The 25317-nt window shown below is 58.5% G+C and overlaps 1 protein-coding gene across 2 annotated transcripts; it reads right to left on the reverse strand.

The window, feature by feature from the left end:
* Positions 1–4691: 4691 nt before the first annotated feature.
* SCRT1 (scratch family transcriptional repressor 1) lies at positions 4692–12272 on the reverse strand. Of its 2 annotated transcripts, none has more exons than XM_044780933.2 (2): positions 10355–12272; positions 4692–8313 (listed from the first exon to the last, which is right to left on the reverse strand). In XM_044780933.2, exons 1-2 carry the CDS (start codon positions 10467–10469, stop codon positions 7361–7363), a joined length of 1068 nt encoding a protein of 355 aa, XP_044636868.1. In that variant the 5' UTR covers positions 10470–12272; the 3' UTR covers positions 4692–7360. The 2 variants fall into 2 exon arrangements, with proteins under 2 accessions (XP_044636868.1, XP_070337987.1); XM_070481886.1 differs by lacking the exon at positions 10355–12272 and adding an exon at positions 9080–10243.
* Positions 12273–25317: the final 13045 nt, after the last annotated feature.

The raw sequence follows: 25317 nt of genomic DNA on the forward strand, positions 1-25317 counted from the left end.
TAGTCCGCGAGGCACGCGAGGCACTCTGGGAGTCGTGGTCGCCGCGGCCGGGAGGGACCGCCCTGCACCCTGGGAGTCGTAGTCGCTCCGCGCTGGAGGGAGCGCGGGGCACCCTGGGAGTCGTGGTCCCTTCGCGCGGGGGTAACCGCGGTGCACCCTGGGAGTCGTAGTCGACTCGCGCGGGAGGGAGCGTGGCGGAGGGTTTACAGCCGCGGACGGACACTGCTGCCCGCGGGACTCGGCGTCTCCATGGAACGCTCCTGGCTTCCCGGCAGCTGCGCGCCTCCCCTGACCCCTTGCCTGGCCCTTGTCCTACTCTCTAAACAGAGAGTTTCGTCATTCTTCAGCACAGGCGCATAAGTGTGGGGATGTAGGTTATTCAAGAAACGGGTGGTCGGTTACAGTCCAGCTGACGCCGGGGCGGCGGTCCCTGTCCGTGAGGACTGGCCTCGCCCACCACCCAGCGCGTTGGTACCCGAGCGCGCACCTCTCGGCAGAGTCTTGCTTGCCGAGCCCTGTAGTTTCCACCGCAGGCGCCAGTTTTTCTTTGGCTTAGGTTTGTGGAAATTAATAAGAGAAACCTTGGGGGCCGCCCGGTGGCCAAGTGGTTATTTTTGCACACTCCGCTTAGGCTCCCAGGGTTTCGCTGGTTCGGATCCTGGGCGCTGACCTAGCGCTACTCATCAGGCCATGCTGAGGTGGCATCCCACATGGCACAACCAGAAGCACTCACAACTAGGATATACAACTGTATCCGGGGGCTTTGGGGAGAAGAAGAAGAAAAGCAGAAAAAGATTGGCAACTGATGTTAGCTCAGGTGCCAATCTTTAAAAAAGAGAAAGAAAATAAGAGAAACCCTAACTAAATTGGAGTGTAAGGCCTGTAGGGGGAGCTCTCACTCCATCACGTCAAAGACACCAAACAGGAGGAGATGGACACTTGCATCTCAACGGGAAGTACCCCTACTTTACCACTGAAGGAAGATTTCTCTCCCCACCAGGCAACAGCCCAGCCAATGAGAAGCGCCGCAGCTCAACCAATGAAAAAGACCACAGCTCAGCCAATGAGAAACACCGCAGCTCAGCCAATGAGAAACACCACAGTTCAGCCAATGAGAAATACTGCAGCTCAGCCAATGAGAAACACCACAGCTCAGCCAATGAGAAACACCGCAGCTCAGCCAATGAGAAACATTGAAGCTCAGCCAATGGGAAACACTGCAGCTCAGCCAATGAGAAGCGCCACAGCTCAGCCAGTGCAGATCAGCCAATGAGAAGCCCTTCTGCCCTGAACTGTTAGTTTCCCCGATGGACTTCCTTTAGAACAGCTGCTCCATACTCCCCCTTTTTGTCTATAAAGGCAGCTCCCCTGCTTTGTTTTCCCGACTTATTTATGGTTTGATGTGGTATGCAGATCCTGATTTGCAATTCTTTTGGCTATTCCTGAAGAAACTCGTTTTGAGGCTTTACAAGTTAATAGGTCATTCATACAAGTACCAGACCTGAGGACAGAGCGGGAGAAAGGTACCATCCTGCATCCCCGAGACACCCGCCCTGCCCGCCAACTTTCAGGGCTGCCAACGCTCCCCCGACAGGGCCCAACAGGGGACGGGTGAAGGTTCAGGTTCCCCTGCAGTAGCCACATTCTGGCGGTCCCCCTCCACCCAGCCCCCCTTCCGCCCACCTCTGCAGAATTGCAGGGCCTCCCTGGTCTGGGCCAGTTTAGCAAGGGCGTGGGGAGCCTGGGGTGCCAGACAGTGAGGACCCAGAGGCTTCCGGGGCATTTCACAGTCTGCAACCTCCAGTCGTTAAACGAAGCAACTAATCCACCGTAATAACCATACAGTGCAACTCGCAGGCAGGCAAGTCCATGTCACACTGAATTGACACGCTTCTTGCAAAGGGCATGAGCGTGAGGATCCTGGATTTCAGAGCGCAAGGCTTCACTGGGGGCTCAGGCCTAGTTTACCCAAGAAACACCTCTAGCAGCAGAACCCATTAGCCATTCACTCCCCTGAGGTGAGCAGGACCCAGAAGAGTGCCTCTCTGGAAGCAAATAAACCAAGAGGTTCAGCCTAAGGTTAGCGTCCTCTCCTATGGACTGGCCACTGCCTTTCCACAAGGCTCGCCCCTGCCCCACCACCTCCACCAACAGCGCCCAGGCTCCATGTGCTTGCTGCCACCGGGCCATCTGGGGCTGACGCAAGCCTGGCATCCGTCCCTATCCGGCAGGCTGGCGCTACCTGACAGATGTCTTCGAGTAGCCTGCTGAAGGGGCCACCCTAACTGGGCGGGAGAGCCCCTCCTGTGTGCCCACGCAGCCCGGCCTCGTGGGTCAGGACCAGCCTTGTCTCCTATCCTGTCTCCCAGAACGTTTATCTGTTCATCAAGGAGGCTGCGCTAGGTCTTTCTGAGTACTGATCCCAAGGAAGGGCAGACGAAAGAGAGGGTCCTCTCCGGAGCCCGGAGCGTAGGGGCGAGCCCTGGGAGCCCTGCCACTCCCTCCCCACCCCATCTCCCAGGTGGCGCAGGAAACCCCGCATGGTAGCGCAGTGCCGGCTGCGCGCCTCCTGGCCATGCCATCCTCCAATACAGAGCCAAGAACTAAAAGGCCGACCGGGGCTGGCACGCGGATTGGCAGAGAAGATTGAAGGCTAAGGCTGCCAGTAGGCCGGGAGAGGCTGAGCCCAGTAGCCAATGAAGAGTGAAAAGTCGTGTTGGAGGCGGCTGCCTGTGTCCATTTCCCGACTCCAAACTGTCGGCGGGCAAGTAGCAGCGGGAGTGAGGCGACCAGAGTGGACGGGGGCTAGTAGGGAGGTCCAGTCCGGCCGGGGGTGGGGTGGTGGGGAGCCAAGGTTCCAGCACTGGCGTTGAGGGCGAGGAGAGGAGAGCTGCAAGCTAATGGGAAGGCACGGACCCTGAGCCCACCAACAAGGAAGAGCCTCGGTACCGTCGGCGGGGCGGGCCTTTGGGAGGCGGGGCCTATGGCGGGGAGGCGGGGCCTGGGCGTGCCAGGCTCCCCTCAGCCCCAGGAGGTCCGGATCCAGGGCGAGGTGCGGCCCTCATATCAGGGGGAAGGGGAAAGGTCAAGGGATCCGGGGTTAGTTGGGGACAAAGGTGTGTGTGAGAGGTTGTCGAAGAAAGCTCAGTGGATAGCTTCCTGCCGGGGGCAGAAAGAGATGGGGGGCCAGGGCTCGGAGTGAGGAGCCTTGCAGGCCTGGAAGAATAAAGCGCTGGAAGGAGTTCGGGATTTAGAAAGGGCCTCGGACTGACTGCAGGGCGGAGCTGCTGTGGGCAGACCACGGAGACTTGCGAGGGGTGTGGCCAGTGGGGGTAAACGAGACATGATGATCAGCAGCCTGTGCAGCCCATTCTCTGTCCATGATACCTGTGGAGGCTGAGGGGCCGGCTCATCCTAGGTCTCAGGGAAGGAGCCTCCATCCTCCACCCCCACAGACCCTTAGAGTCCTAGAGAAGCAGAAACAGCCAGTCCAGACCCCAAAGCTGTGGAGCCCTGGGAAGGAGAGGCATCTACTAGCCTTCCTCCCTGCCATTGGTGCCCACCCAGGTGTGAATCCAGGTGTAGGGTGGGTGGGGTATTGAGGCAGGGCTTATGTCAAAGGCAGCCCTTGGACAAGCTGCTTCTCTTCCTGAGGCTCAGGTTCTTCATATGCAAATTGGGCGATGTTGCCTTCCCAGGCTGGGGATAGTGAAAGTCAAGGATCCCTGGGCAGGAAAGCCTGGCCTTGTCCTATACCAATACCAGTGTTTTCACTCCTGAGGCTGATACTGCTGACAGTGCTCCCTAGAAGGCGGTGCCTACCCCCATGTAAGTCCCCACCCTGAGCAGCAGGATCGCAAGCTATGACCTGCTGCAGGTCAGGCTCCCCTGCTGTCCACTGGGATGGAGTCTGGGCAGGCCTGTCCCCTGGCAGGGTGTAGACAGCTGTGCTTGCCCTGGGCTCACCTGGTTTGACCACGTGTCTCCAAAGACTTTGGGCCTCTCAGCTCATGCCTGCTTACCTAGGTGCCAGGGAGCATTGCTTAATCAATTTATTTAACTCATCCTGTCTAGAGTCAAGGGCTGTGGGTGGCTGTGAGAGCCTCTCTGCCCCTTGGGCACCTCCTCCCCAAAACTAGCCTGGCCCAGCTGTCCATGGAGGCCTCCTCAGACAGTGGAGGAACATATCCTCTGAGTCTGGGGGTCATGATGTGCCAGACTTCACACCCTTGCTGTCCCCATTTTCTCCAATAGCATTGAGGAGAGCTTGCTGGTGGCTGTCAGGCCTGCAGGGGCAGCAGAAGCCCCTACAGGGAGAGTGGGGGAGAGTGGGGGCACTCCAGGCCATAGAACTGCAGGCCCTGCTATACCTACTCTGGCCATTCTAGATCAGTCCTGGCCTGGGCCTGACTTCAGCCTGGAGTCCCTTAGCTCTCCCAGTTCCTGGCACAGAGCAGATTCACCTGCCACAGGAGAAATGCCAACTGCTTTGCCTTCAGGGGGTGCTCCTGAGGCTTGGCCTGCCAAGCCAGCCCTCCCAGGTGGAAGAGGACAGCCCTCTGGCAAAAGGGGACACAGGCAAATGTTAGGAAACAGCAGTGACGTGACCTCAGGGCTGCATGGGTAGGCCGGGAAGACGCCCCCCAGACATCACCAGCACCCCCTGCAGCATGGGCCCAGCCCTGGATACATCAGCCCGACACTCCAAGTTCTATCAAGAGTGGCATTTATTCTCCTCATGGAGGTGCGGCGCTCCGGGGAGCTGGTGCTATTGTGCTTAGGAAGGAGGTCTGTCCGTCCGTCCGTCTGTCCAGCCGGCCCGGCCCCAAACGGGGGCAGAAGAGGGGCACGGCCCGAGTAAAAATCCCGGCCTGTTCCGGGTGGGAGTGTGTACAAGGCGGCGGGGCGCAGGCGGGGGTGGGGGCAGGGCAGGCCGGCGGCCACAGCCCCCACCTGAGGGCCCCCACATCTCGGGCCCTACTCGTAGAGTCAGTACAAAATAGGTGCTACCTAATCGTTCTACCTGAATTTGCTAAGTCGGTTATTGTGCTGCTTAGTTATGGGGGCAGGAGGGGGCCCATGGCTTTCCACGGCGGTGGGGTGTGGGGAGAAGGGGAGACCCTGGCCAGCCCATGGCCCCTCTCCTTAGGTAGGTAGACAGGCGGGGGTGTGGGGGGGGCGCCTGTGTGTGCATGTGCATGCGGGTGTGCCCAGCTGGGCAGGCTGGCCCCAGCTTGGGAGCTGTGTGGGCACTGAGCTGGGGTATAGGGGGTTTTGGATGCGGGCCCTGCTGTGCTGGGCCCTTGGTCCACCCTGTGGGTGTAGCTGGGTGCCAGTGGGCTTGGTGCCCATGGAGATGGCTGGCCAGGTCATACACTCCAGAGTGCACTTTTGCGTCTGGCCTGGGGCCCTGACCTAACACTGCAGAGCTGTGGTGGCCAGGGGATGGAAGGACTGGGAGTCAGTATGGGTGGCCCTGGTGGCACCAGGCCTTGGGGCCCTGGGTCTGTGACACCTGAGCTGAGAACGCCAGGCCCAGTCAAAGGTAGAGCCCGGCTGTGCCCAGCACTGGACCCGGGCTGGGGTGAGGAGAAGTGAGGGGGTCACGGTTGGGCCTAGGGACCTGGCCTCTCTCTGCATCTTTGGCCATCCCTGGCTCAACAAAGCAGGCTGGGCCCCTGTCACAAACATGCACCACCCCACCCCCCACAGGTCGCTGTGTCCTGGCGGACTCAGCAACAGGCCTGGCACATAGTAGGTGCCTAACGAACGGTCGGTGGGTGATGGACGATTGAAGGAGGGGTCTTGGGGGCAACCACCCCGCCCCTGCCCCTGGAACCATTACACCCGCCGGGCTCTGCCGTGGGGGGTTAGGGAGGAGGAGGGGGGAGAAAGTCTGCGCGTGCGGCCCCGCGCAGCGTCCCTGATCTAGGGGCCTATGGGGAGGACAGGGCAAGGGGATACCTGATTCTCAGTAACTCTAGAGGCGGCGGCAGCTTCGCATGCAGTGCGCATTATTGCTCTATAGTCGGCGTCGGACTAACTAAGAGGGAGAGGGAGCGGGCAGCCCCGGGAAGGGACAGGGGAAGGGTTGGGGCGGGGTGTGTGTGTGGGGGGGGGGGGGCTGCATGCAGTGACGTCACAAAGGCGGCGGCCAATGGGGCGGGCCCTTGGGGCGGTGTCGCCGCTGAGGCTTTGGCATAGACGCGCGAAAGTTGGCAACAGAGTGGGGGCGGGGCCGGGGTTCAAGAGAGGGGCGGGCCTATGAGGGGCGTGGCCTGAGGCCCCCCAGGGGGCGGAGCCCAGGTTGGGGCGGGGTTCAAGGGCGGGGAAAGATCCTGGAAGTCCCAAGCCCCGGGCGTCGGCTGGAAGGATATGGGCCTCAGCGGCCGTTCCCTGACCCGAGTGCAATCGTTCATAAATAAAACGTACGAATACAAAAAGAAAGAAACCCGACGCATCCGCAATCCCCCCAAGGGGCTTTACCCGCAAAGCGAATACGGAGGGGTGTGTAGAGGGCCGTGCCCAGGTCTGCCTGCCGGGCGCCAGGAATCCGTCCTCTAACACCAAATGCCCGGGTACGAGGGGAGGGAGCCCCGGGGCAGGGCGGGAGCGGGGTCTGAGGAGGTCGGATAAGTCCATGCGATTCGATATGCGTCATTATTATTCGTTATGGAGGACAGAGCCCGAGAAGCTGGGCCGGAAGAATTCGGATTTGGCAGAGGATGCGAGGCGAGGGTAGGAGAGCGGCTCGGACTGAGGCCCCAGAAGGAACCCAAGGGAGAGGGGTGCCGCCATCCGCCCCCTCCCCGATCCCCAATGCGTCTAACACTCGCGGGGTTCAGCGAAGACTGAGGAGTAAGGATGCCTCTGCAGGCCCCCTCCCTCCTGCTCCTCTCCCGGTCTGCTGCCGGGGAGGGGCCGGCTCCCTGGACGTCTAGGCCGCAGGCCTGGCCCTGGAAGGCTTGGGGAGGGGTGGGGAGGACCTGAGTCTCTAAGACGCAATCTAGGGGCACAGAGGAGGGAGAAAGGGGGCGCTCCCTACCTCACTCCACCCCCGTCTTCAGAGACCTAACTCGGAGATGAGGTTCGGTTCCGGGTCTCCTCGACCCTATTGCTGGGAAAAAGCCTGGGGCACCCTGGAGGGGAAGGTAGGGGGCTCGCGGTGGGTCTCCCCTCGGGACCCTATTGCTTGAAGGGGCCGGCAAGGCCCCTGGCGGGCGGGGCGGAGCCGGACCCCCTCCCCCTATTGCTGTGAGGAGGGGCCTGCCCTCCCGCCCCTCCGCCCGGGCGCCAGCGGAGACTTCCCTGGGGGCCCGTATTGCTGAGAGCCGACCCGGCTGGCGGAGGCACCGCCGCCCTAGGCCTGCACAGGGCTGAGCTGCGGCGGCGCAGCGGGCGCCGGGGCTGCGGGGCCGCCGCCGCCGCCGCCGGCCCCGCCCTTGAAGCAGGCCGACTCGTAGTGCTTGTTGAGATAGGACTTGAGCGCGAAGCTCTTCTTGCAGCGCTTGCACTGGAAGTGCTTGAAGGCCGAGTGCGTCTGCATGTGCGCGCGTAGGTTGGAGCGGTCAGCGAAGGCCTTGCCGCAGTGCGCGCAGCCGAAGGGCTTCTCGCCGGTATGGGAGCGCATGTGGCCCTGTAGCAGCCAGGGCCTCGAGAAGGCCTTGCCGCACACGCCGCACTTGTGGCGCAGGTCGTGCGTGAGCAGGTGCATGGCCATGGCCGGCATGGACACGTACACCTTGCCGCACGTCGGGCAGCGCCGCGCCAGCTGACTGTCCAGGCTGCGGTGCGTCTGCTTGTGGCGGCTCAGGTTCGACGAGGTGGCGTACGTTTTGCCGCACTCGCCGCATGCGTGCCGGCCCCCTGCGCCGCCGGCCCCGGTGCCCGCGCGCGCCTCGGTGCCCGCCCCCGAGCGCGCGCCGCCCCTACCCCCGGGCCCCGACCCCGCACCGCTCGCGCCCGCCCCGGCCCCGCCTCCGCTCTCGGTGTCGGAGGCCGCCGCAGAGGCCGTGGAAGGGGCGGCGGCGGCGTTGGCGTTGGCGGCCTTACGGCGCGAGCGGCCGTCGGTGATGAAGAAGGCGTCAGCTGCGTAGCCCTCGCTGACGGCCGCGTCGCCGTTGATGTAGCCGCCCGCGGCTGTAGCCAGCTCCGGGCGCGGGGTGGGCGGCGGCGCCGAGCCCACGGCCGCCGGGCCCAGCTCTCCCCGCACGGCTGCAGCGTACATGGGCTCTGGGGACGGCCCTTTGAGCAAGGCCGCCTCGGCATCGCCATCGTAGACGGAGGCGGGCCCCGAGTAGTCGTTGAGGTATCCTGAGGGCCGAGGCGGACAGACGGGCAGACAGCGGGAGGGCAACCGGGCAGCGGGCGAGACACACACACGGGCGGGCAGTAGGAGACACCGGGGTCGGGGAAGGAGGGAAGGGGGGAAGGACAAAGGAGAAGGGCCGAGGGGCCGCGGGACAGGGAGTATGCAGACGGCAGGGAGGGGAAGAGAGCAGAGGAGAGATGAGACAGGGCTCGGCCGGGCTCCGCCCCGCCGCCCCCCTCCCCCCGCGCCTGCCCCACCCTCGAAGCGGGGGAAAGAGGCGCATCTTCGGGCGAGAATGCCCCCCTTCCTCAGAGCCTCAAGGTCAGGGGGGAGGGGCGGCGCTTCCCTCGCCCTCCTTCCCCTTCCCCCTCTCTTCCCCTCCCCCTCCCCCACCCTCGGCTTCTCCCCACTTCAGCAGTTTTCCCTGATTATGCAACACACTGCAGACCCGCAGCGCACAAAGCCAGGACCGCCCGCCCAGGGACCCCATCTCTCTTGCGTCTCGGGGTTCCCACCAGCTCTTCCCCCGAGCCCCCAGAACCTGCGCCCCATCTCATGCTGCCCCTCTCTGGTCCTCTAGGTTCCCCAAAAAGCCCTGGAGACAACTACCTCCAGCAGCCCCTCTAGCCCTCACTAGCACCTCCCTCTCATCTCCCAGGTCTCCCACTCCTCACTGGACTTGACCCCCTTCCCACTCCAGCCCTATCTCCCTCCATCCACTCTGCTTCTCCCCACTCCCTTCAATCATCCTGCACCCTTGGGTCCTACCTTGTTCCACATTGCCCTCTTCCTCCAGGCCCTAACCCCTTGTGGCAGCCTTCCCAAGCCCCAGGACAGGCGACCAGGGAGACGCTGTGTTGGAGAGAGTGCCAGGGCGTCCACCAGGGGACACCTTCACAGGGACAAACTGCAGGCAGGCAGGCAGCATCATTCATGCCAGTAACGCAGTTGTTCTCAAGGCACAAGATGGATCTCACAACCTCAAAGTCACAAATGCACACCCCACACCATGCAGGCTCTGGCTTCTTCGTGGTCACACCCAGCTTCCCAGCCACCATCAACCGTGGAGTCCCCTCACACGGTGGGCTGCACGCTGATCTTGGCACACACCACCTACTCATGCAGGGTCACACATGCAACCACCCGGACAAACTCTCAGCCAGGGTCGCCAGTCACATGGATGCACAGTGGCCTCAGAGTCACATGGTCCCATGTAGTGGCACACAGGCAGGCACACACTCATACAGGGTCACACATAAGCGCACACAGTCACATGGTCACACGCAGTCACATGGGCGCACATAGGCTCACACACAGGCTCCTGCAGGTCACACTTGTTCTGCCACCCCACGCTGGCACTCCCAGCCCCTTTGCCTGCGTGTTAACAGTTGTCCTTGAACTTGGACACCCTTACACAAAGAGCCTCCCCTGACCACAGCCCGCCTGCCTGCCGACACCCTTCTCCCTGACCCTGGCTTCAGAGAAGACACTGCTGCTGCCTCTGCTGGTACCTTTGCCCTGACAGGTGGGCGGCCCACACTAGACCCCATGCCTACTCCCTGGAGCTCACAGTACTCCCCTGCTGGCCCTAGCAAAGGGTCCTGGGGGTGTAGCCAAAGAAGAAAAAAGGGTACTGAGGCAGGTCCAGGTTTCTAGGTGTGGATCTGCATGCATGGCTAGGTCCTGTCATGTCAGCAGTTGTCCATGTGGCTGTGTTTGTCCCGTCATGGGTCAGCGTGTGGGTCAGTGTGTACCTTCAGGGACCTCCTGTTCCTGGCCCCTGCTCCCACCCTCTCTCCTGCATTGACACTCTCCCTACCCAACCTTGGCCGGGTTCTGGACTGCCTCTGCGTTCCCCTCTCCACCCCCCATCTCCATCTCCCTCCACAGTTGGCTCCAGCCACCAACTCCTGCTAGTCCTGGTTCCCTCGGGTCTATTTCCTGGGGCCCTTTCCCCCTCCACCCCCACACTCTGGCTCTCCATCCCTTCCAGCATTGCCGTGGGCCCCTCACCACCACCCCCAGCCCCAGCCTAGCTCGCACCTTTCTCGTGCAGTCGCACGCCGAGGTCGCTGCGGGCACGCCCGTAAGAGCTCTCGAGGTCTGCCGAGGAGAACGTGTCAAGTTTGACCTTCTTGACCAGGAAGGACCTGGGCATGATTCCTGCGGGGCTCCGGCGCTGCGGGCCTACGGAGCCAGGGCGCGGGGGGGCTGCGGCCGCGGCGGGGCCCCGTCACCATCCGAGGAGCGATGGAGGCAGCACGGGTCCCCACTCTGGCCTTTGAATGCTGCCGCTGGAGTGCCGTCTTCTCTCCTCCTGCCTGCCTGCCTGTCTGCCCTGCGTTTTCTCTTCTGCTCCTCAGAATCCCTCCTCTTCTCCTTCCTTCTCCTTCCTTCTCCTCTCCTCTCCTCTCCTCTTCTCTTCCTTCTCTTCTCTTCTCTTCCTTCTCTTCTCTTCCTTCCTTCCCTCCTCTGGTCCCGGCTTCCCAGCCCGCAGTGCCGCCCCTGGACAGGCGGGGGAGGAGGCTGGGGGGGCGGGGAGGGGGGAAGCGGCTCCGTCCCGGGCCCGGAGGCTGCGAGTGGGTGCAGGGCTGGCCCGGCTCCGCGGCCCCCTTCCCCTCCCCCCCCGCCGCCGCGGCGGAGCCTCAGTCAGCGACCCCCCATGGCCCCGGGGGTGGCGGCGCCGGGCCCGGAGAACGCGGCGACGGCGGGAGCGCCAGCAGCTTCAGCACCGCGGCCAGCGCCGGCCCGGCCAGCACCTCGGCCAGCGACCGGGCGCGCTCAGCCCGCGCGGGCGGCGAGGGGCGGGCCGCGGAGGCTCGGCCGCCGGGCGGGGGTCCTCGGCGGGGGTCTCTGGGAGGCTTGCTTTATTGTTCTGCAGCCGGAACGAGCGGTGGCGGCGGCGGCGGCGGCGGCGGGCGGCGGGCGGCGGGCGGCGGGCGGGGGGCGGGGGTCCTCGGGGGGAGGGGTGCGCAGTAGGGCGGGCCGAGGGAAGGAAGGAGGGAGGTACGGGGGCTTCGGGGGCGGGGCTCGGCGCTCGGACAGCTCCTGGGCCCAGCCTCCTGCGCCCGCGGCCGCCTCTGCCTGCGGCCAGGCCCAGCCTCTGGCTTTTAAAGCCCAGGAGCTGCGGGAGGGGGAGGGAGGGGAGGGGACAGAGGCCGGCGGAAATGGCTGCGCTGCGCCCGGCCCCGGCAAGGGTCTCCTGGGAGGGGTCTTGGGGATGCCGCGGCCCCGGCATGTGTGGAGTTCCCCTGAGCAGCTCCCGGAATGGAAGCCCAGCGGTCCGCGGCATTGTCAGGAGTAGGGGCAAAGGTGGAAACAGACCTGGGACCCACGAGCCCCGGACTTGGGATCTTTTGGGGAGGAAGGAAGGGCGGACCCCAGTCTGGTCCAGCCTGCCTAGCTTTCGAGTGTGGAGGCGGGGGCGGGTGGAGGAGGCCGGAGGCGAAGGAGCGAATGCTGAGGCAGCGAAAGCGCACTGTAGAAGCAATGCGCGCACCCTGTTGCCGCAGTGTCTCCCTGCCACTCGGTCACCCGGGCTGACCCCGTGCGCGCTGAAGAGGCCTCCCTCCACCCCTCCTCTCTCCCAAGGGGCGGATGTCGAGCGCAGCGGAGGGGGAGAGGGGCTGCCATGCCCTTGCTCCAGAAATTCGGCTTCATTGGTGGTTTTCCGCCCTTCCGCGCCACTGCAGCTCCCCAAGGCGGCCCCGCAACCAGGCGGATAACCCTTCCCGCGGCCGCCCGCCCCGAGTTTGCAGCCCCCATGACGTCAGGCACAGCGGCCAATGGCGGGGCTCCGGGGTGCAGGGGGTTCCGGGCCGCACAATGGTCGCGCGCGGGGACATATGTCCCTAATTAGGGCCCGGCGCCGCCATTGTCCTCTCACCCGCTCCCTCCCGGTGGTTCGGGCTTGCACGTTCGGAGCGCGCCCCCACGCGGCCCGCTGTCGCTGGGGACCAAGGTCGCAGGGGTGGCTCCGGGGAGTGTGCGGGCGCGGTCGAGCCGAGAGCGCGCGCAAGGGGAACGCGCGCGTACACCGGTCGCTGCACGCGGTGACCTTGTGCGGGGCGGCCCGGCGGGCCCGCGGACACCGGCCGGGAGCGCGCGGCGGGCGGGCCACACCGGGGGCGCGCAAGCGGGGGCTTGCTAGGAGTGCGGAGCTCGGCGCCCAGCCTCCACCCGCTTGCGCGGCGCTTCCTCCGCGTCTCGGCACGGGAACCAAGAGAGCTGGAGATCCGGTGTGAGCGAGCCAGCCCGGCGCGGGGGGCGCGGCGGAGACCACAGCCGGCTTTGTGGCGGCGGCCTGGGCAGCGGCAGCGGCGAGATATTCATCTTGCGTGTCACTTGCTCCCGAGGGGCGGGGGCGGGGTGCGGCCGCCCCCTTATCGCAGAGCCGCAGCCGGCGAGGCCCGCAATGGGGGCGGGGACGGGGGATCCCCCTCGGCCGAACCGCTCGTCCCTGTTCCCTCCCAGGGGGGCCGGGCCGAGGCGCAGCCGGAGGCGCGGGGCCAATTACCATTTTGATTGCTATACTGGGGGGCCCATCTGGACCGAGGGCTAATTACCTGGCGAACCCTCGGGGCTCCGGCGGGATGTGCCGGACGCAATCCCTTCACCCCGCGCTCCCCGCCTCCTCCCAGACCATCCGCCCCATCTCTGTTCCCGACCACATCCCTGTCCCCTCCATTAGTCTCAGTCACCCTGTCGCTCTGTCTCTGTACTTTTGTTCCTCCGCCCCCTTCCTCATTCTTCCACACTCCCTACCCCGTCCTCCTGCCCCGCCTCCTCCTCCCCGCCAGGTCCTCTGTCCCTCACTCTCCACTTCTTTCCTCAGTCCCCTTCTTCGATCGCCCTTCACTCTTCCCTCCTTTCTCTGTCTCTCCATTCGAACTCTCAGTCCCTCCATCCCCTGGCTCGCTGTCCCCGTCCCTGCCTCTCTCTGTCAACTTCCCCACCCCTTTGGCCCAACGGTCTTGACGGACGAGACGTCAGAGCGCGGACACAGGTGTCCCACAGCCAGGCGCTCTCGAGGGGACCATTCGGGCCGCCCTTGCTCCTGCTCACTCGGGTGGAGCCCATAGCCCCTCGGGGCACCCGGCGGGGAAGGGCAGCTGGGCCCAGGCCTTGGCCATCAGTCTGCAGCAGCCCCGGGTGCAGAGCGCACATGTGGCTCAATTACTTGGACCTCCTCACGCCACCGCCGTTGGAGCATCCTGCTCCCACCCCCCCATCCCAAGGTCGCTGTGCCCGTCCTGGGGTCCAGCTAAAAGAGGCTGGGGAAGGACAGTTGGAGATTCTCAGGCTTTTGGAAAGTTTCAGCCTTCCTCCACTGGAGGCCACCTTGAGTCTCTCCCATTGAGAGCCTGAGGCATGGGGGGTTTTGCTGCAAGAGAGGAGACTGGGATCCTGAGGCAAGGCCAGTTTGTCCTCCAGCAGACCTAGCCAGTTGTGGGACACGCCAACACCCGAGCATAGGCACTGACTGGGCTTGGCCTCTCCACCCCCACAGAGCCTCTGGGCCTCAGGGACTGCACTCCCCTCTCCTGGTTCAGGTTGTAGCTGGGCCCAACCCCTTATCCATGTGGGATGGGGGATGCTGTGTTGATTCTATGTCCCTCTTTCTCCCTCTGCTTCTGGGTGTGCCACCTCCAGCTCTGGGTAGTCCCATGTTGCCAAAAGGCCAGGCTTTAAGGGGGAGACTCCCAGTGTTGTGTACCAAGCACCCTGCCCCCTGCAGAGCCAGGAGGCCTGTGTGTGCCCACCAGTGGGCCCTGTGGTCACCTTCTCACCCCACTCTGCCCTATTAGGGCTCCAACCCAGCCCAGCTTAGCCTAGAGGGTCCACCCCTCCTTCTGAGCACCCCACTCCCTAGCTGCCTCCTTTGGTCTGGCTCCTTGGCACCCCAGTCCCCTGCCCCCAGCCTTCTCTTCTACTGCAGATTGGGGGATGGGGTATCTTGCCTTCCTAGAAGCCATTTGGGGTCTTGTGTGCATAATGGGCTGCCCTGACCTGCTAGTTCTGGCTCAGCCCCCAGTTCTCCATCTGGGAGGTGGGACTCACAGCTCTGAGCAGCCCCTTCCCATTGTAGCTCAGGATTCGAAAATCACTGCACCCTTCATGTGGGCTTCAGCAAGCACAGGCTGGAGTTGATGTGTGTACAGTTAACCAAGGACTTGCAGACGTGAGTGTGTCTGGAGCCATTTCTGCCTTCTCCCAACAGAAGAACTGTATTGAACACCCATCTGTGCTCTGCAGTGCCTGTTCAAGGCAGGGGGCAACAGACACTGGCCCCTGTGCTCCTAGATCCCACAATCCAGCAGAGGACACAGATGCTAACCAGAAAGATGAGTAGACTAGGTGACAGTTTGGATGATGAGAGCAGGAGGGGCAGGACTTGGGATGGAGTTAGGCAGTGGAGAGCTACTGAGACTCAACAGTACTGGGGGAAACAACCCTTTGCGAAGGTCCTGAGGCCACAGTGGGAGGCGTGTGGGTGGAAGCGCTAGGGAGAGGGGTGGGTGCAGGAAGGGGCAGCAGTAACAAATTGAGGCAGGAGAAGAGGAAGAGGGCAGAGACCAGGCCTAGGAGGCAGTTGTGGGTTTTGGCCTCTACTCCAAAGGGGTTGGGATTGTATGTCTTTGAGGAGCAGCAGGGAGACCAGTAGGGGTGAGCAGAGGGGTTGGGTTTGTCCAGGTTTGGGGTTTTGCCAGGTGAGATGCTGAGAGGGGCATCTGAGTCAAGGACACGTGCAGGGGAGGGGTGGCAGTAATTGTGGAATCTAAACCGAGTGAGGAGGGGGTAAGGATGCACATGGTGGCCTCTGGAGTGCTGGAGTCAGGGTTTTCGGGAGTGAGCTGGGAAGGGAGTGGTGGTCAGAGAACTGCGTGTTTAATTGAATGCTGGGGTGGGGTGGGGGGGAGTTCTGGTGGTGACATGGTTGAGGACATAATTGGGGCAGAAGACAAGGCCATTGGCAGGAAGAAGAGGTCAAGACTGAGGGGCAGGGAGTTGAGGTGGTCTCTGAGAATATTGAGACCACCAGGAATTCAGACCCGACACAGCGATGGGTGATGCCCACAGCAAGGGCCAGTGTGGTGGTTGGTGCAGCTGATGGCTCATGTCAGCGAGGACTCTTAGGGAGAGGAGAGGAGAGGGGGCTGCAGGCCACAGCAAGGAACAGGGGTGGGTGCCCCACTTCCAGGCCAGGGTGGCAAGGTGGGGAGAGAAAAAGCAGCCCCCAGAGAAGGCTGGCAGGAAGGGAGCAGGGTGGAGGGGAGCCGGGGTTCCTGCAGGAGAGCGAAGGTGAGCAACAGGCCTGAGGACACGGGAGGGTTGTGGGTGACTGGCTCCAAGGGAGGGCTTCAGGATTGGGGACCCTTACTCCAAAACAGGCTGTGTGTGCTAGGAGGGGCTCATGGAGACTAGGGCATGAGGCAGCCCCTGTCCCTGCTGAGGTGGGAGCTTCAGAGCTACAAGGGAGAGGGTAGACCACACCGCAGTTGAAAATGTCTACTTGAAAAAGACAAGGGAAAACACAGCAGACATCAAAGCAGTAGAGAGTATTTGCACTAAATGTCACAGCGGCTAATATTCTGATTGTAGGGTAACTGGTATAAATGGACTCGTTACAGAACAGAGGTGCTGAGACCCCCCCCCCCCACACACACACACAAGGGGTTAACAAGCAATTTACTGCAAAAGAAATGAGACCATACTAGGAAAGACACACAAATTAAACAACAAAATGCAAATTTCAGGGGGGGTTGTAATTTTTTTTTTGTATTTTGGTATGGAAAAGATCAAATATGCACAGAAGTGCAGAGAGTCAGATAATGACAAGCTCCCAAGTGCCCACCATCACCCAAGACGAGCTCACAGCCAGCCTAGTTTCCTTTTTGCCCCCCTCCCTCCTCCAAATCCCAGAAGTCATCTCATAGAATATCACTTTCTTCTTAGTAAATAAAGACTTGAGAGCCCCAGTCTCCCCCTCTGAGTCAGCCCCGCTGAACTAGATGTGATGGGGTCCTCCCCAGTCTTGTCTCAGGGAGGGTGTCCCATCAACCTCCTGTGTCCAGGGTCTCCGGCTGGCCATCAGAAAGGCCAGCAGCCCCAAAGTGGCCCAGGTCCTGCCTCATTCCAAAGAGTCCAACTGCCCAGCCTGCTCAGCCCCTCGATCTGGTTTCATTTTAAGCCTGAGATATAATTTCTATACAGTAAAATGCTTTAGGTGTAGAGTTCCATCATTTTAACAAATGCATTTGCTGTTATAACCCCCACCCCTACCAAGACACAGGACACATGTGTCCCTCTATAACACAGTTCTTTGCGAGAGTTTTAAAGGAAAACAGTGGACGGAGAGGCTGGAGGATCAGGAGAGAGATCCCTGGGGGAGGAGGAGGAATAGGAGGGGCAGGGAGCGACTGGAAGATGGCAGGGCCTGCCTGGCCACCACAGGGGAGGCTCTGGCAGCAGGCGGTGGGCTGCCATCCTGCCTGCATGCCACGAAAGCTTGGCGTGGGGTGGTCTGGCTACCTGGTAATTCCTGATCCAGTGTGGACTTTCCCACTTCGCTTCCCTGGCCTCCCTGTGGGGTTGCACATGTTCAGCATTTGCTCTGGAACATCACCCTCCTCCACCAAGGCCTCAGAGCATGCTCTCCCCAATCCCTGCACCCAGGTCTCCCCCAGCTCTGCCCTCAAGAGAGGTTTGCCACCTCCCCTCCTCTTTCTCACTCTCACAGGAACCTGGCCCCCTGAGGACCACACTTCCTCACCTAGGGCAGCTGGTCATCCTCTCAACTCTAGGTGGCTTCTTCCCATCTCCCATTGCGACTTCTAGAGCTTTTCTTTGCCCATATCACCCTCCAGGAAAGGACTTTAGCCCCACTGCTCAGAGTGCACACCTTCAGCTGTCAGAGGCTCCAGGGCTTGCCCCTGGCCCCATATCCCAGCCTTCCAGTGGTGGCCTGCATCCAGTGACTGATGGATGCAGAAGTAGACGGCCTGGCCATCTTGGCCTGATGCAGGAACCTCTGGCTGGCCGTCTGGCTCCAGAGCTCTCATGGGGGTTGTGGGGAGGCCTTGGCCCTCCTGCTTCCTCTCTTCTCCACAGGCTTGATCACATGGCACGTCCTGCACACCACTGCCTCAGGCCTCCTCAGGGAAGCCAGACTGTGGAACATGGGGTCAGGAACAGTGTGAGAAGGCAGGCAATAGGGGCTTGGGCAGGCTTGCTCCCAGCCTGGCTGGCAGTGAGGACCCATCACTGCTGTAGGTGGAGTAGAGAGGGGCCTGGGCACAAGGCCAAGGTCCAAAGGTTAGAACTTTTGCCAGTGATGAGCCTGGATCACACAGCAGGAAGGGAACACACCAGCTGGATGCCATAGCAGGTGTTTGGAAGGTGCTGGGGTATCGGTCACAATAGAGAAGTGGGGGAGGGTGGCTGTTGTGCAGCTCTCTCAAAGCTCCAACGAAAGAATAATGAAGGGCCGGCCCGGTGGCACAGTGGTTAAGTTCGCACGTTCCTCTTCGGTGGCCCGAGATTTGCCGGTTCAGATCCCAGGTGCAGACATGGCAGTGCTTGGCAAGCCATGCTGTGGCAGGCATCCCACATATAAAGTAGAGGAAGATGGGCATGATGTTAGCTCAGGGCCAGTCTTCCTCAGCAAAAAGAGGAGGATTGGCAGCAGATGTTAGCTCAGGGCTAATCTTCCTCAAAAAAAAAGAAAAAAATGAAGAAGAATGAAAGGTTGAAAGCCATTGACTGGCCATTGAAGGCCAAGGTGAAGGCCAGAAGTCCCCTTGGCAGCATATACTGAGGAAGGCTCCCATCTCTGCAGCCAGAGGGCAGAGAGAGGTGAGGGTCAGGCCCATGACTCAACTGTTAGAGTACCGAGCTCCAAAGAAACTTAAACAGATGTCCACTTCTGGCACAGAGGGCAGTTATGGAAAACCAGATTTACTGTCTTGCCTGAAACAACTGAAAAGCTGGACAAAATATATGAAGCAATGAATCTCTAGATGCTGGACATCAGGCAGTGAAGGACAGTGACTCCTGGGAGACAGGAAACAAGCAATATGAGCCCTACCATTGCCCCAGGTCACTGCCTGGAGAGCATCCAGGCCGTGGCACAGGTAGGCAGCCCACGTGGACTCCGCAGGTTCAACGATGGAGCTGGGTGTCTGGGAGGGCCAGGATGGCCAGAGTCTGCAGCCCAGAGGACCCGAGGTCTGCCAAGGGTCCCCTCAGGTGTCCAGCAGAGGGATGACTGGTGCACGAGCATGAGGCAAGTTCTGGAGTCTGGGAAAGAACCACCTGAAAGCATGAGAAGCAACAATCCATGGAACTCGTGCAGGGCCAGGAATGGTGCCTAATCCCACCAGCCAGGGGGGAAAACCTCCTAATTCACAGGGTATGAGGTCAAGCATTCAGAAGGGCTGTCTTCAATAGTGGGAAAAACTAAAACTGCTCTGAGACCTCTTAATGAAGCTTAAAAGCAAGACTGGAAAGGCTTATACTGTTTCCAAGGAACTTAAACTGCATCCCAGAACAAATCTCAGGATTACTTATAGGAAGACACAACTATCTGGAACCCAACAGTGTAAACTTCGTGTCTGGCCTCCAATGAAAACTTACCAGGCATTCAAAGAACCAGGAAAATACTAGTCAAAATAAGGAGAAAAATCAACAATCAAAACCGACCAAGAATTGACACAGATGGCAAAATTAGTAGACAAGGACATTAAAACAGTTATGACTATATTCCAGCCATTCAAGAAGCTAGAGGAAAGACTGAACATGTTAAGTAGAGACATGGAAGATATATTAAAAAAACCTAAGCTGGACTTGTAGAAATGAAAATTACACTGCCTGAGACTTTTTAAAAAAATACATAGGATGGAATTAATGATAGATGAGACACTGCAGAAGATTAGTGAACTTGAAGCAACAGGATTCCTGAAAGGGAGAAGGGATTGGAAAAAATGTAGAAATGATGGGCAAAATTTTTCCAGATTTGATGAAAATTATAAACTTACAGATCCAAAGTCAACAACCCCTAAGCACATGTTACAGAACAAAAACCACATCAAGGCACATCATAATCAAATGATGAAAGGAAATATTAAAGGCAACCAGAGGGGAGAAAAAAACCCAATGCATGCTATGTACAAAGGAGCAAAGATAATGACGAGGACAGACATCTCAGGGAAATAAAACAAGCTAGCAGATGGTGCAGCAACCTCTTTGAAGTCTTCTTTAAAGAAAAACATCATCAACCTAGAATTCTATGCCCAGTGAAAATATCTCCCAAAAACTTAGGTTAAATAGACTTTTCAGACTCACAAAAGCTGAAAGAATTCATCACCAGCTGACCCTAATTATAAGAAATCCTAAAAGCAGTCCTACAGACAGAAGAAAATGACACCAGGTGAGAATCTAGATTGTCACAAAGGAATGAAAGGTATGGAAATTGTAACTAAGCGGGTAGATATAAAGACTTTGTTTCTTATTATTTAAAAGAGGATCAACCGATTAAATAAAAAATAATGTATGTGGGATTTGTAGTATATGCAGAGGTAAATGTGTGACAAGATAGCACAGAGGCTGGGGCGGGGCTGGGGGGGGGGACAGAGGGGAATGGAAGGTCGCTCTGCCCAAGTTGTTACTGTGCTTGTGAAGTGGCATAGAGCACTGGAGGGTGGGCTGTGATAAGCTGAAGATGCACACTAAGGAGTAGAGAAACCATTAAAATAGCACAGCAAGAGTTACTGCTAATAAGCCAACAAGGAAAAGAAATCATAAAAATTCTCAATGAATCCAAAAGAAGGCAGAAAAGGAGGAAAAGGGAAACAAGAACAGATGGGACACATAGAGAACAAACAGCAAGATGGTCAATCCAAACCCAACCACATTGCAAATCATATGAAATGTAAATGATCTAGCATCCCAATTCAAAGGCAGAGATTGTCAGGTTGTATAAAAAAGCAGGACCCAGGGCCAGCCCTGTGGCCTAGTGGTTAAGTTTGGTGCTCTCCACTTCAGGGTCCCGGGTTCATTTCTCCAGGGTGGACCTGTAGCACTTGTTGGTGGCCATGCTGTGGCAGTGACCCACATACAAAATAGAGAAAGATTAACAACAGATGTTAGCTCAGGGTGAATCTTCCTCAGCAAGAAAAAAAAAAAAGCAGGACTCAATTATATGCTGCCTACAATAAGCCAATCTTAAATACAGAGACTTAAAAGGCTAAAATAAAAGGACAGGTTTATACCATATAAACACCAAAGAAAGCTGGGGTGGCTATATTCATACTAGACAAAGTAGATTTCTGAACAAAGAGTATTGCCAGGGATTGAGAGTGTCATTTCAAAGAAGGTTAAACTCACAGTGAAGGCAGGACTGCAGTGCCAAGACAGACCCTGGGTGAGAAGGAGTGAAGCCCTGACATGGGAAGGGGACAGCTGGGTGGATGTCCCTGAACATCTTTGACTTCCAGACCCCCTAACCCTCTGGGCCTACAGAAGTGCCACCCACCGATAAGAGCATCCTCTCCTTGAAGAGATGCAGGGGCCATTCCCTCTCCAGACCAGGTGTTACAATGTCCTCAGGGTCTGTCCCCACCTCCTGCCATGAGGCATGTGACTCAGTTAAAGTCACAGCCTAACACAGCAGAGCACGTGCTGTGGGCGGGGAAAGAGGAAGAGCCGTGCACCCCAAATAAGCCATGTAGTGGGTTTAAGAGTGTTCTTCAGAAGATATGTCCAGGAGGGGGTACTGCTCTAAAATGTCCAGCAGGTGGACCACATGGGTCCAGGAACCAACGGGTGGGAGCAGGTGTGGCTCCCCACTGTCCCCCCAGTGACCCACTGGGAGTTTGGGCTCCTTGTCCCACAGCTCCCAGGTGGTGGGTTTAGATGTCCTGGTCCCAGAGGAGGACCGCTTCTGCCAGGGGACACAGCCACAGTCCCACTGAGCTGAGGGTCACAGCCACTACCAGGGCACTCTGGCTCCCTGTGTCCAGGACCAAGAGGCCGGAAGAGGAGTGACCTGCCCAGCAGGGGAGCTGACCTAACCATTGAGAGGAGGCAGGGCCTGGGACGGGACAGGAGCAGGGAGTGTGCCCTGCTGGCCCACATGGCTCCTCCCCTGCCTGCTTCTGGCAGTAAACAGACAAGTGTGGTAGGGGGCGAGGGGAGTGCGGGGCGGATCATGGAGATGAGACCCTGAGTGCCCAGTGCAACCCCACCACCCACTGTGGTCCAGAGCATCTATGAAGAAGTGGATCTGAGCAGTGAAGGGGGGACTACAGTGGATGTGAAGACACACCACCCGCTCTCCCTTCTGGGAGAATTGGTTGCCCCAGCTGCTGAGGGTGCTGTCACCAGGCAGCCCTTGGTGATTGTCACAGCTGCAGAGCCATCTCATCTGGAGCAGCCACATCAACGACTGTACAGAGGCCGGGGCATTCTGGCCATGGCAGGACAATTCTGATGGGTCACCTCAGCTCAGGCCTTCTGGAGGTCAGCTGAGGCCGTCCTCCTGGGCTACTGCTCACCCCACCCTGAACCCCACCTAGCATTCTCACCCTGCCTCCCACAGAAATCCACCCCAAGGGCACTCCCTATAAATACCCTCCTTCCTGGAGAGCCAAGCTGGGGCATCTTTATTCTGCTCCTTCAAACACTTTCCACCTGACACTCCTGGCCCCCCTTCCTGTCCCCTCCTCACTTCTGTCCCCCCGTCTCCTTGGAGACATGCTTTTGGGCTTGGCTCTCTCTGTGCTCTCCAATCGCAAAGTCCTTGGAAACAATATGTCCAGACCCGCCTCTTGTCTCTGATGGCCCGATTCACCACTTGCCCCAAAACACCCTTCTTGGAGTCCCACCTGGGGCCTGTTCATCCTGGGGGGGGCTGCCCAAGTCTCCATTCCAGGTACCCTATTCTCTGCTTGGCCCCCCATCCTTAAATCCCTGCCTCATCCTCCCATCCCAACTTCCCAACCTTGACAGGACTTTAGCCCCAGGCCAACCACTCCTCTCTGCCTGTGGCTGCTGCTTTCTTGGAGGCCATTGTTAATCACCCCGCCCTGGGGTTAAGCCCCCCACCCCCATATTGATTTGGGCTTGGTCATGGGGCATCAGCAAGAGTGACACAAGCAAAGGCTTGGTAAATACATGCTCTTGTAGGCTTCACTCTCTGTAAGGCTCCTCCTGGATGCCCACAGCCATGACATGAAGAGGTCGGGCTGTCCGTTGAGGAGAGGCTGTGCAGGGTGTCCTGTAGGATGGGAGGCCCTCTCAGGCAGAGCAGCCCCAGCTGACCTCCCAGCTGAATGCCGTCACATGAGTGACTCCAGCTATACCACACGGAGCAGAACCGCCCAGCTGAGCCAGTCAACCTGCATAATTGGAGAAATAATAAGCTGTCATTATAAGTGCCTAAGTTTGGGGGTGGTTTACACAGAAATAGATGACCGAGACAGAAGTTGGTACCTGGAGGTGGGGTGCTGCTGTACCAAACCCCAAACACAAGTGTATTGGCTTTGGGACCAGATGGCAAGCAGAGGCCTGAGGAGATTGTCAGCAGAGCCTGGAGAAAGAGGACCATGTCAGTGACAAGTCAGTGAGGCTGCTGCCTACAGTCACTTGGAAGGCAAAAAGGTACCTAATGAACTGGTTATAGGTAAGGAGAGTTCTGGGAAAATGTGAAGTTGCCTGTTATGGGTTGAATTGTGTCCTTCTCCCTCAAAAGATGTGTTGATCCTGGACTTGAGGCCTAAGCTGGGTGCTGTGATGAGATGAGATACTGGGGGTCTTGGGAGGGGCCAGAAGATGGGCTGCCTATATTCAGGGCCCCCACCAGCCTCCTGGTGTTCACATACTTGGCAAACTCCTTCCACAGTGACTCTGGGCTTGCCCACATGACCTTACTTGGTCACTGGGACATTAGTATGATGGGACATTAGTATGATGACGCATGCAAATGCTTAATGGGATGGTGGCCCATTGCATCAGGTCCTCCTGTAACACTCCCTCCCGGAAACCAGTAGCAAGATAGTGTGCTGAATGATGAGAGAGAATGATGATGGAAAGAGGCCCTGGAGGATGGGCATCGTCTTGGACATTCTTGCCCCTGCTGACCTCCCAGCTGATGCAGCCACATGAACTATCCCAGCCACATGCAAGTAGTAGAACCCCCCAGCCAAGCCCAGCCAGCCCACAAAATCGTGAGAACAAGTAAATCAATGCTGTTTTAAGCCCTTAAGTTTAGGGTAGTTGGTTATGTAGTAACAGAGAGCTGAAGCCCCTTGTCCTTCACCCCTCCACTCTCTGCCTTCCCAGCTCAGGTCCCATGGTCAAGAATTATAATTACTCCCTTGCCCCACCAACTCATATTTTCCTGGCTAAGCCCCAACTCTTGTTAGATCAAACTACCGCCTACTCCAGACCTACATCCAAGCAGCAAAACTTTGCTGGAGAAAAACATAAAACCATGCTTAACTGGTCCTTTAACTTTATAACACATTTCTAGTGGGCTTTGCACACTGCCAGACAATCTTGTATACTTTTCTCATCCAGTTACCCTCCCATTCTCTGGGAAGACTATTTCATACCCTGTCTTTTTTCCTTGAAACCTCCTAATTGCCACCACCTCCCACACAAAGCTAGTAACCTTCTTTATTTAGAATCAGGAGCTTGGTTACAAGTGTTAGAAAACTCCAGGGGCCAGCCCTGTGGCCGAGTGGTTAAGTTCCTGCACTCCGCTTCGGCGGCCCAGGGTTTTGCTTGTTCAGATTCTGGGCATGGACATGGCCCCACTCATCAAGCCATGCTGAGGCGGCGTCCCACATAGCACAATCAGAAGGACCTACAACTAGAATATACAACTATGTACTGGGGGGCTTTGGGGAGAAGAAGAAAAAATATATATATTAGCAACAGATGTTAGCTCAGGTGCCAATCTTTAAAAAAAAAAAAATCTCCAAATAACAATAGCTTAAACCTTAGAAGTTTTTCTCTTTTGCATAGAGTCCATCACAAACCATCCAGAGTTGGCATGGCAGCTGCAAAGTCATCGAGATCCACCATTCTATCTTGTTGCTCTGCCATCCTCAATACACACATTCTTCTTCACGGTCCAAGATGGCTGTTTGAGCTCCAGTAATCATGGATGCGTTGTAGACCACAGAAAGAAGGAAATGGCAGAGACAGGCAAACTCCTCCCTTTAAGGACACTTGTGGAAATTACACATACTGATTCTTACATTGCATTGGGCAGGAATTAGTCTCAAGACTACCTATATCTATCTGCAACAGAGGCTGGGAAATGCAGTGTTTCTTCTGTGGGACCATATGCCTAGCTAAATGTGGGGGGTTCCTTGCTAAGGAACAAGTGGAAGATGGACAAGAGATCCTGCTCCCCATCCCGGTTTTGTTCCCAATCCCCTCCTCTTCTGCCCAGCCAAGAACTTTTTTCCTGCAAATGTCCACTGCCACCTACTTCATAATAAACACCTCTTGTTAGGGCCATTCCCACCTGCACACCAATAATATGCCTTTAAAAGTGAACAAACAAGAAGACCTCCTTCCCTTAAGCAGCCGGCTTGTCTCTGCCCTTGGCAGTGAAACTCCCTGTGTGATCTCCCCCTACCTCCCCTCTCCCCCCATCCTCTCCATCCCCACTCCCCACTCTTGCTGAGCTGCTCAGCCCCCCTCCCTGAGGCTACTCCTAGTAAGCATCTATCTCACTGGCTCCCCTCCACCCCTCTCTAGTTTTCTGGTCCCCCTCCCTCTGCGGGCCTGTCCTCTGCCCACCCTCTGCATGTTGGGTGCCAGAGCTCCATCCTTGGCTCATCTTGCTCTTCTCTGTCCATTGTACTGCCAGGAGACATCAGGACCTTGGCCTGAGGGACCTCGTGTGGGATGATGGCTCCAGATCTCTGCTTCCTGCTCCTGCCCCTTCTCCCCAGTGCCTCCCTGCCTTCTCAAAATCTCCCCTAACTCAGACA

This window comes from Equus asinus, chromosome 12 (genome assembly GCF_041296235.1).
Source record: "Equus asinus isolate D_3611 breed Donkey chromosome 12, EquAss-T2T_v2, whole genome shotgun sequence".
In the NCBI taxonomy this organism is placed as follows: Eukaryota; Metazoa; Chordata; class Mammalia; order Perissodactyla; family Equidae; genus Equus; species Equus asinus.